Raw genomic sequence first — 11180 nt, 5'->3', positions numbered from 1 at the left:
AACAGACTGAAGTGGGCTTGTGAGTGCAGGTGCCTCCTGAGGTGAGAGTGGGCAGTGGGCCTTTGAGGGTAGGTGCCTACAAAGGTCATATGGTGGCAGTGGACATGTTAAAATCTAGAGAGCATGTTCAATCATTGTGTATGTTATTGGCAGTACAGGCAGAGGCCAGGGGGCGGTGTGTATGTGAGTGCAGGTCCCTGCAGAGGACAGGATAGCAGGGAGCATGTGAGAGCAGGTCCCTGTAGAGGTCAGAAGTAAGAGGTTGACATGTGAGTGCAGATGCCTACAGAGGTAAGAGCAGGCAAATCTGAATATGGGTACAGTTGCCTGCTGAGGCCAGGATGTTGCATTTGGTATGTGAATACAGGTGTCTCTAGAGGGCAGAGAGGTGCAGCAGGAAAGTGAGTGCAGGTGCCTGCTGTGGCCAGAAGGGGCAGTGTGTATGTGAGAATATGTAGAGCAGAAAGTGGAACAGTGGCATCGGAGTGCAGGTACCTAAGGGGCCATGGTGGTCAGCGGCCATATGAGCACACTTGCCTGCAGACTAGGAGTTCAGTGGACATGTGAGTGCAGATGCCTGTAGAGGTAAGTGTGGGGCAGTGTGCATGTGAGTGTGGGTTCCTGCAGAGGCTAGGGCAGGCAGTAGGCTTGTGAGTGTTTGTTCATGCAGAGGACAGGATGGCAGTGGGCACCTGAGTGCAGTTGACTGCAGAAGACAGATGATATCACTGGGCATGACAGTGAAGTGCACTTTGAGGATTGAAAAGTCCAATGGGCATGTGAGTGCAGGTGCCTTCAGAGGATAGAGAGGGCCAGGGGCCTGTGATGCCAGCTGTCCTCAGAGGACAGAAGAATGCAGTGTGACTTTGAGTGCAGATTTCTGCAGAGAAGAGACTAGCAGTGGGCATGTGAGTAGAGTTCACAGCAGAGGCCAGATTGTGGCAGTTTGACTGAGAGTCCAGTATCCTGCAGAGCCCATGGTGTCAGTGGACAGGTAGAAGGTGATGCCTGCAGTAGCCAGAGGTTGCCATTGGACATGAGAGTGCAGGTTCCTGTAGAAGGGAAGGAGACAGTGGGCATGAGAGTGCAGGTGCCTGTAGAGGGGAAGGAGACAGTGGGCATGAGAGTGCAGGTGCCTGTAGAGGGGAAGGAGACAGTGGGCATGAGAGTGCAGGTGCCTGTAGAGGGGAAGGAGACAGTGGGCATGAGAGTGCAGGTGCCTGTAGAGGGGAAGGAGACAGTGGGCATGAGAGTGCAGGTGCCTGTAGAGGGGAAGGAGACAGTGGGCATGAGAGTGCAGGTGCCTGTAGAGGGGAAGGAGACAGTGGGCATGAGAGTGCAGGTGCCTGTAGAAGGGAAGGAGACAGTGGGCATGAGAGTGCAGGTGCCTGTAGAGGGGAAGGAGACAGTGGGCATGAGAGTGCAGGTGCCTGTAGAGGGGAAGGGGCCTTCAGAGGACTAAGTGGAGCAAGAGTACTGGAATTCACTTGCCTGTAGATGCCATCAAGACAGTGAGCATGTGAGTGGAGTTGCTATCATATGCCAGAAGGGCAGTGTACATATGAGTGTAGCTAGCAACAAGAGGTGTGCAGTGGACAAGTAGTGCAGACTTTTGCAGAGGCTAGACCCTCATTAGGTATATGAATAACGGTGTCTGGGGAGGCCAGAGAGGGCCAATGGACACGTGAGTGTGGAGAGTACAAAGGACATAGGAGGAAAGTGGTGCTGGAGTGTATGTACATGCATAGGCAATGGGGCCAGTGGATTATGGGGAAGAGAAGAAGAAAGGCGCATGTGAGTGCAGGTGCCTGCAGTGCCCAGGGTGTCAGTAGATATGTCAGTGCTCCTGCCTGGCCAGGCCAGATGGTGAAGGGAGCACGTGAGTGCAGGTTCCTGCAGAGGACAGAGGGGCAGTGTGACAGTCATCCTAGGTGTCCTCAAAAACAGAAGAATGCAGTTGACACATGAGTGCAGGTGTGTACAGAAGACTGTTGGAGGCAGTGACATGTGGATTCAGATGCTTGCTAAGGCCAGATGATGGCAGAGGGCATGGGGGCCCAAGTACCTAGAGGGCAGATTCAACCACTGTGTATGTTACTGTAGGTACAGGCAGAGGCCAGGAAAGGCAGTGTGTATGTGAGTTGACGTTGTTGCAGAGGACAGGATAGCAGGGAGCATGTGAGTGCAGGTGCCTACAGAAGACATATGGTGGCAGTTGGCATATAAGTGCAGAAAACTCCAGAGGCCAAGGCGGGCAGTGTATTTGTGAGTGCAGGTGCCAGCACAGGGCACAGAGGGACATTGTGTATATGAGATCCTGTGCCTGCAGATGCCAAATAAGGACAGTGGGTTTGTTAGTATAGATGTCTAGTGAGGCCAGATGGGATCAGTGCGCATGTGAGAGCATGTCCATGCAGAGAAGAGAGTGTGCCATTGGGTAAGTGGGTGTAGGTGCCTGCAGTGGTCAAAGAGGTTAATAGCTATGTTTCCATAGGCGCCTTTCAGAGGTTAAGAGTGCAGTGCCTATGTGAGTGCAGATTGCTACAGAGGCCAGAGATGGGCATTGGGCATGAGAGTGCAGGTCCCTGCAGCGGTTAGAAGGGATTGTTTTGCCTGTGACAGAAGATGCCTCCAGAAGACAAACTAGGCAGAAGTATGTGAGTACAGGTACCTACAGACATCAGATGGTGACAATGGGCATGTATGCATAGGTGCCTAAGAAGGACGGATTAGGGCATTATACATGGGACTGTGGGTACATGCACAGGCCAGGGTAAGCAGTGGGCACATGAGTGTAGGCTCTTGTAGAGGACAGGACAGCAATGGGCACATTGAATGTAGTTGTCTGCAGAAGACAGATGGGGCAGTGGTCATGAGAGTGCAGGTGCTTCCTGAGGCCAGAGCTGGACAGTGAGCATGTAAATGCAGGTGCCTGCAAATGCCAGAGAGAGGCAGGGATTTTGTGGACGTAGTTGTCTGCAGTGGCCATATGTGTGCAGTGGGCATGTGAGTTAATGACATGCAGAGAGCAGAGTGGGGCAGTGGACATCTGAGTGTAGATGTCTATAGAGGCCATGGGCGGGCATTGTGCAGGAAAGAGCAGGTTGCTGCAGAGGCAAAACGGAGGCAGTGGGCATGTGACTGCTGGTGACTAGAGATGCCAAGGCACAGTGGGCTTTTGGGTGCAGGAGCCTTCAGAGGGCTACACAGAGCAGTGGGCATGTGAACGCACGTGACTGCAGATGCCAGGAGGGCAGTATGAACGTGAGTGTAGTTTCAAGAAGGTGTCATGAGAGCAAGGTGCATGGCACGTAAGTGTAGGTAAGGGAAAAGACCAGCTGTGGGCAGTGGGCATGTTAATGCAGACTCCTGCACAGGCCAGGCAGTCTCTGGGCGTGTGAGTGCAGGTGACTGCAGAGGCCAGAGAGATGCAGTGGGCATATGAGGGCAGGTGCCTGCAGAGGTCCCCAGTGTGAGGGTGGGCTGTGTGAACAGGTGCCTCAAGAGGCCAGAAATAGGAAATGCGCATGTGAATACAGTTACCTGCGGAGGCCAGAGGAATGTAGTAGGCCTCTGAGTCCAAGGACCTGCAGGGAGCATAGTGGGGCAGTGGGAACATGAGTGTAGGCGACTGCAGAGGACAGATGGCTGCTCTGTGCCTGTCTGTGCATGAGTCTGCATAGGGTACTGGGCCTGTGAGGGCAAGTACATGTAGACAGCAGAGTGGGGCAGTGTAGGTGCCTGCAGAGGTCATAGTAGGGAATCGGGCATGAGAGTGCAGGTGCCTGTAGATGGAAATGGAGGTGGTGACATGTGACTACAGGGGCCTGCTGATGACAGTGGGAGTGTCCATTTGAGTGCAGAATGAGGAAGAGAGGGTATCTGTGGCACCTACACCCCCGCGGTACTGAGTCAAGGGTGAAAGAGTGAGGATTTAACACACACACACACATACACACACACACACACACACACACACACACACACACACACACACACACACACACAATAACACAGCGGGTCCTTCATGCTAAGAAAGCAGCAGCAGCGGCAGCAGAAATTTTTATTCTGTGTTCCAAGAGCCTTCTTATAGGCAGCAAAACAGGAATGCCACTCACAAGTGAAATCCCTCAAGAGGAGTAAAAGTCTCCAGGAGGGGAGGGGCGCGTTCTCAGAGCAGTAAACATGACTAGCTAACCAGCATAAACACAGACACGGAAGCTGCTAGAAACAGGACATGAAACAGCAAGACAGGCAGGCAGCCCAGTCAGGCCTGGTTCCTACAGGTATGTGAGTGTGCATGTGTGCAGATGCCAGGAGGGCAGTAGGTGAGTGAAGCTGAGCAGCAACACCAGAACAGGCTAAGCCATCATTGGGTATATGAATGCAGCTGTCCAGAGAGGCCAGAGAAGGGCTATGGGTATGTGAGTATTGGCAGGTGCAGAGTACATAGCAGGGCATTGAGTATGGAGTGCATGCACGTGCAGAGTGCTGGTGTCTGGAAAGGCCAGAGAGGAGTAATGTGCATGTGAGTGTAGGTGAGTGCAGAGGCCATAGGGGAACAGTGGGTATGTGAGAGCGTGTGCCTACAGAGGCCAGGGGTCATGTGTGTGCAGTTGACTGCAGGGTATAGAAGAAGCCAAGTGCATGTGAGTGCAGATGCATTCAGAACCCAAAGAGAGGCAATCAGCATGTGTGTGCAGGTGCCTGCCAGGGACATGCAGGCATAGTTTTCATGTGAGAGCCTATGTTTGCAGAGTCCAGAGAAGGGCAGAGGGCCTGTGAGCCCAAAAACCTGCCGTATCCAGGGTGTCAGTGGACATGTTATTGCAGATGCCCACAGAGTCCAGTGGGTGAAGGGAGCGTATGAGTTCAGGTCCCTGCAGAAGACAGAATAGCAGTGGCTCATGTGTGCTGTGTCGGCAGCTGTCAGGAGTGGGAGGCTGGCCTGTGAGTGCAGGTTCATACAGAGGCCAGAGAGTGGAATGTGCATGTGAGTGCAGTTGCCTGCTGAGGCCACATGGAGCAGAGGGCATGTGAGTACAGGTCCTTCCAGAGAACACAGGAGCAGTGAGCCTGTGATGCTAAGGTGTCCTGAAAGACAGAAGTGTACAGTGGGCATGTGAGTACAGGTGCTTCCAAAGTCCAGATAGGGGCATTGGGCATTTGAGCGCAGGTTCCTACCAAAAACAGCTGGAGGCAGTGGCTCGTGGGAGAAGGTGCCTGCAAAGGCCAGATGTGGACAGTGAACATGTGGGTGCAGGTGCCTAGAGGGCAGGTTCGATCATTGTGTAGGTTACTGTAGGTGCATGCAGAGGTCAGTCAAGGCAGTGTGCATGTGAGTGAATGTTTCTGCAGAGAACAAGACAGCAGGGAGCATGTACCTGCAGGGGCCTCAGAAAACATAGAATGGCAGTGGGCAGATGAGTGCAGATGTTTCAGAGGCCCGAGGTGGGCAGTGAATAAGTGAGTATAGGTGCCAGCACAGGGCCTAGAGGGACATTGTGCACACAAGAGCCTGTGCCTGCAGATGTCAGATGGGGCAGTGGGTTTGTTATTATAGGTGTCCGTGAGGCCAATGGAGCACTGGGCATGTGAGAGCATGTCCATGCAGAGAGCAGAGTGGGCCATTGGGTATGTAAGTGTAGGGGCCTGCAGTGTCCAGGGTGGTTAGTGGACATAGTTTCATGGGTGCCTTTCAGAGGCCAAGAGTCCAGTGGGCATGTGAGTGCAGATCCTTGCAGAGTCCTGAGGCGGGCATTTGGCATGGGAGTACAGGTGTCAGTAAGGGAAACGGGGAGGCAGCGGGCATGTGACTGCTACTGATTATAGGAGGGCAGAGTGCATGTGAGTGTAGGTAGTCACCCAGACCAGAGGTGGGCATGGGACATGTTAAGTGCAGATTCCTGCACAGGGCAGGCCGTCACTGGGTATGTGTGTGCATGTGTCTAGAGAGGCCAGTGAGGTGCAATTGGCAAAAGAGTGTAGCTGAGGGCAGAGGCCATAGCGGGGCAGTGGGTATATGAGTGCTGCAGGGCAGTAGTTGTAAGAGGACACATGATTGTGGGGTATAGAGGAAGGCATGGGTATGTGAGTGCAAGTGCCTGGAGAGAGCAGGGAGATACAGTGGGCATTTGTTTGCAGGTGCCTACAGGGGGAAAGTGGGTTGATTATATGTGTCTGTAGAGCCAAAGGGTGGCTGTGGGCATGGATGTGCAGGTACATGTGAAGACCAGATCTGGGCAGCCCACATGTTAGTGCAGAATCCTGCAGAGGCCAGGCAGCCATTGGGTTGTGAATACAGGAGGGCAGAGAGGTGCAGTGGAAAAGTGAGTGCAGCTCACTGCTGTGGCCACAGGAGGGGGCAGTGTGTATGTGAGTACATGTACCTACAGAGAGCAGAGTGGGACAGTGGCATCAGAGTGCAGGTGCTTAAGGGGCCATGGTGGTCAGTGGTCATATGAGCACATGTGCCTGCAGACTAGTTCACTGGACATGTGAGTGCAGGTGCATGTAGAGGCAAGTGTGGGGCAGTGTGCATGTGAGTGTGGGTTCTGCAGAGGCTAGGGCAGGCAGTAGGCATGTGAGTGTTTGTTCATGCAGAGGACAGGATGGCAGTGGGCACATGAGTGCAGTTGACTGCAGAAGACAGATGGCATCTGTGGGCATACAGTGCAGTGTGCTCTGAGGATGAAAGAGTTCAGTGGGCATGTGAGTGCAGGGGCCTTCAGAGGACAGAGAGGGCCAGTGGGCCTGTGATGCCAGGTGTCCTTAGACAATAGAAGAGTGCAGTGTGCATGTAAGCATGGGTTCCTGCAGAGGACGGGATAGCAGTGGGCATGTGAATGCAGATGACTGAAGAAGATATACGGGGGCATTGACATGTGAATAGAGCTGCCTGCTGAGGCCTGAAGGGTGAAGTGCCCATGTCAGAGAAGATGCCTGCAGATGCATGAGAGAGGCAGTGATGGTGTGAGTACAGTTCTCTGCAGAAGTCAGATTGTGGCAGCTTGACTGAGAGTCCAGGTGCCTGCACAGCCCAAGTTGTGAACGGGAGGTCGGTGCAAATGCCTCCAGTAGGCAAAGGGAGGCATTGGACACTAGAGTGTAGGTACCTGTAGAGGGGAAGGGAGACAGTAGGCATGAGAGGGCATGGCCCGCTGATGCCAGAAGATCATGGCAGCTTTGAATGCAGCAGCCTTCAGAGGGCTAAGTGGAGCAGGGGTACTTGAGTGCCCATGCCTGCAGATGCCATGAAGGCAGAGGGTACATGAGTCCAGGTGCCTGAGTGGCCAGGGTGTCTGGAGACCTGTAGATGTAGACGCTTGCAAAGGTCAGAGGGGGGAGAGGGTCATGTGAGCTCATGTTCCTGCTGAGGACAGGATACCAGTTTGCCCAGGAGTATATGTTCCTACAGATGTCCAATATGTGAGGTTGGACAGTGAGTGCTTGTGCCAACAAGAGCTGGCAGTGAACAAGTGAGTGCATGTTCCTGCACAAGACCTGTGGAGGAAGTGGGCAGTAAAGGAAATCCTTGCCAAGGACAGGACAGCCATGAGCATGAGAACACAGGTGCCTTCAGGAGACATATGGTGGCAGCAGGCATGTGAATAGAAGGGTCTCCAGCGGCCAGAGAGAGGCAGTGGGTATGTGAGACAGGAGCCTGCTGAGGCCAGAGGCGAGGAACACAAATGTGAGTGCATGTGCTTGCAGAGAGCAGAGTGGGCCATTAGATATGTGTGTGTAACTGCCTCCTGTGGTCAGGGTCCTCAGTGGCCACATTTGCACAAGTACCTCTAAAAGCCAAGAATGCACTGGGCATGTGAATGAAGATTCCAGTAGAGACAAAAAGGGGCAGTGAGCGTGAGAGCGCATGTGCCTAAGGAGGCCAGTAGGAAGTAGTAAGCATGCTACCGCTGGTACCTGCAGAGGGCGTCAGTGGACATTTGTGTTCAAATGGCTACATGGAGCAGTAGGGTATGTTAGTGTCCATGTCTGCAGATGCGAGGATGGCCGAAGGCATGTGAGTGCACGTGCCTGCTGAGGTTCCCAGTGTGAGGTTGGGCTGTGAGACAAGGTCCCCACAAGGGCCAGACACAGGAAGTGTGCATGTGACTACAGTGGGTATGTGAGTGGATGTGCCCGCAAAGGCAAGGGGGCCAGTGGTCATGTGTGTGCAGTTGACTGCAGAGAACAGGAGAAGAAGAGTGCATATGAGTGCAGAGGCCTGCAGAGGCCAGAGAGAGGACGTGGACGTGTGTGTGCAGGTGCCTGCAAGGGCACAGAGCAGGGTGGTTTTCATTTGTAAGCAGGTGCCTGAGGAGGCCAGAGAGGGCCAGTGGGCCTCCTGTGAATCCAGGTGCCTGCAGAGGCGAGGTTGTCAGGAGACCTGTAGGTAGGTGTAGATGCTTTCAGGGGTCAGAAAGGGGAGGGGGACAGTGAGTTCACACTCCCACTGAGAACAAGAGAGCAGTTTGCCCATTATTGTTTGTGCCTAAGAGGTCAGATACGATAGGTTGGACTGTGAGTGCTGGTGCCAACAAGGGCTGGCAGTGAACACGTGAGTGCATGTTCCAGCACAAGATACACGGAAGTTCTGGCCAGTGAGTGAAGGTCCCTGGAGAAGACAGGACAGCCATGAGCATGGGAATGCAGGTGTGTGCAGAAGACACATGGGGACAGCAGGCATGTGAATAGAAGTGCCTCCAGAGGACAGAGAGAGAGGCAGTTGGTGTGTGAGCACAGGTGCATTCTGAGGTCAGATGGTAGCCCGTGGCACGTGAGAGCATGTGCATGCAGAGAGCAGAGTGAGCCGTTGGGTATATGTGCATTATAAGTGCCTGCAGAGGTCAGGATACTCAGTGGCCACATTTGCACGGGTGCCATCTAAGGGCCAAGAATGCAGTGGGCATATGAATGATGCAGATGCCTTCAGAGGCCAGAGAGGGGCAGTGAGCATGGGTGCCCCAGTGCCCACAGAGGAAAGGGATTCAGTTGACCTGTAGATGCAGAGTCCAGCATAGACCAGGGATCCAATTCACATGTAGGTGTAGATGCCTGCAGAGGTCAGAGAGGGGAGGTGGGCATGTGAGTTCGCACTTTTATTGAAGACAGGATAATAGTTTGCCTTCGAGTGTAGGGGCCTCCTGAGGTTAAAGTAGGAGGTGGACTGTAGGTGAAGGTGCCAACAAGGGCTGGCAGTGAGCACAGCAGTGCAGGTGCCTGCACAAGACCCATGGGGGCCTTGGGTATGTGAGTGCATGTCCTGCAGAAATCAGAAGTGGGAGGTTGGCCTGTGAGTGCAGGGGCCTACAGAGGTCAGGAGGGGAAGTGGGACTGTGAGTACAGTTGTCATCTGAGGTCATAATGTGGCATTTGGTATGTGAATACAGGTGTCAGTGGCTATATGATTCAGGTGCCAGCACAGGGCAGAGCGGGACATTGTGCATATGAGAGCCTGTGCCTGCAGATGCCAGATAGGGGCAGTGGGTTTCTTAGTACAGGTGTCTGATGAGACCACACTGCATCTATGGGTATGTGAGTGCATGTCCATGCAGAGAGCAGAGTGGGCCATTGGGTATGTAAGTGTAGGTGCCTGCAGTGGCCAGGGTAGTTAGTGGACATGTTTGCACAGGTGTCCTTCAGAGGCCAAGAGTACAGTGGCTATGTGAGTGCAGAGTCCAGATGTAGGCATTGGACATGAGAGTGCAGGTGTCAGTGAGGCAAAGGGGAGACAGTGGACAAGTGACTGGTACCGATGGAACGAGGGCAGTGTCCATGTGAATGTAGCCAAGACCAGGAGTGGGCAGTGGGCATGTTTGTTTTGTTTTCTTTTTGGAGGCAGGGTTTCTCTGTTTAGCCTTGGCTGTCCTGGGCTTATTTTGTAGACCAGGCAGCCTGCCTCTGCCTCCCAAGTGCTGGGTTTAAAGGCGTGCGCCACTACACCTGGCTTGAGCAGTGGGCCTGTTAGCGCAGATTCCTGTTGAGGCCAGGCAGTCACTGGGTATGTGAGTGCGGGTGTCTGTAGAGGACAGAGAGAAACAGCGGACATTTCTTTTCAGGTGTCTGCGGAGAAGTTCGAGGTCAGAAAGGTTTGGTTTGCCTGTGACATACGATGCCTCCAGAAGACAAATGGCACAGAAGGTATGTGAGTCTAGGTGCCTCAAAGAGGTCAGCTGGTGATGGTGGGCATGTGGGTACGGGTACCTAAGGAGGATGGATAGAGGCAGTGGGCATGTGACTGGAGGGCCATGCAGAGTCATGGTAATCAGAGGGTGTGTGAGTGTCGGCTCCTGCAGAGGACAGGAGAGCAATGGGCACATGAATACAGCTGGTCATAGAATACAGAAGGGTCCGTGGGCCTGAGAGTGCGGGTTCTCTCGAAGGATGGGAGAGTTGAATGGGATGTGAGTGCAGGGTCTGCAGATGCCAGAGAAGGCAGTGAGGCCAGAGGAGGCCAGGTGAGTGCAGGTACCCACATGGGTCAGATGGTGGGAGTGTGTGTATGAATACATGGACCCACCAAAGGCAGCGTGGGGCACGATGTATGTGAGCGTAGGTACATGCAGAAGCCAGAGCAGGCAGTGGACCCTGAATATATGTTCCTGCAGAGAACAGATCACCCATGAGCATATGAATGCCGGTGGCTGTGGAAGACATGTGGTGGCAGTAGGCATGGGAATAGAAGTGCCCCCAGAGCCAGAAAAAAGGCAGTGCGTGTGTGAGCACAGGGGCTTGTGGAGGGTAGAGGCAGGGAGCAGTCAGAATGTCAGTGTGTATAGATGCAGAGAGCAGTGTGGGAAATTGGGTATGTACGTGCAGGTGCCTGCTGTGGCCAGTGTGGTTAGTGGCCACATTTGGGCAAGCACATTCTTTTTGTTTGTTTGTTTGTTGTTTGTTTTTCAAGACAGGGTTTCTCTGTATTAGCCTTGTCTTTCCTGGACTCGCTTTGTAAACCAGGCTGGCCTCGAACTCACAGCGATCCGCCTACCTCTGCCTCCCTAATGCTGAGATTAAAGGTGTGCACCACCATGCCAGACTTGCACAGGTACCTTCCAAGGGCCAAGATTTCAGTGGGGATGTGAGTGCAGATTCATGCAGGGGCCAGAAGGGGACAGTGGGCATGAGAGTGCAGGTGTCAGCACAGGGCAGAAAGGACATTATGCATGTGAGAGCCTGGG

The 11180-nt window shown here is 53.6% G+C and overlaps 1 protein-coding gene across 3 annotated transcripts in view; it reads left to right on the top strand.

The window, feature by feature from the left end:
• Positions 1-415: 415 nt before the first annotated feature.
• LOC311601618 (germ cell-less protein-like 2) overlaps positions 416-11180 on the top strand; it is a 33904-nt gene continuing 23139 nt past the window's right edge. Inside the window, exons 1-2 of one of the 3 annotated variants that reach the window (XM_084789172.1) lie at positions 416-585; positions 10062-10143. In XM_084789172.1, coding sequence (XP_084645298.1) covers positions 10132-10143 — 12 coding nt within the window. In that variant the 5' untranslated portion in view covers positions 416-585; positions 10062-10131. Of the gene's footprint in view, positions 586-9495; positions 9578-10061; positions 10144-11180 lie in introns of those variants that run through there. The other 2 variants (XM_084789171.1, XM_084789173.1) reach the window with 2 other exon arrangements.

This window comes from Acomys minous, assembly GCF_964271855.1.
Source record: "Acomys minous genome assembly, chromosome: 7".
NCBI lineage: Eukaryota > Metazoa > Chordata > Mammalia > Rodentia > Muridae > Acomys > Acomys minous.
The sequence above is the reverse complement of the archived record's forward strand: the minus strand, read 5'-3'. Positions and strand labels throughout refer to the sequence as shown.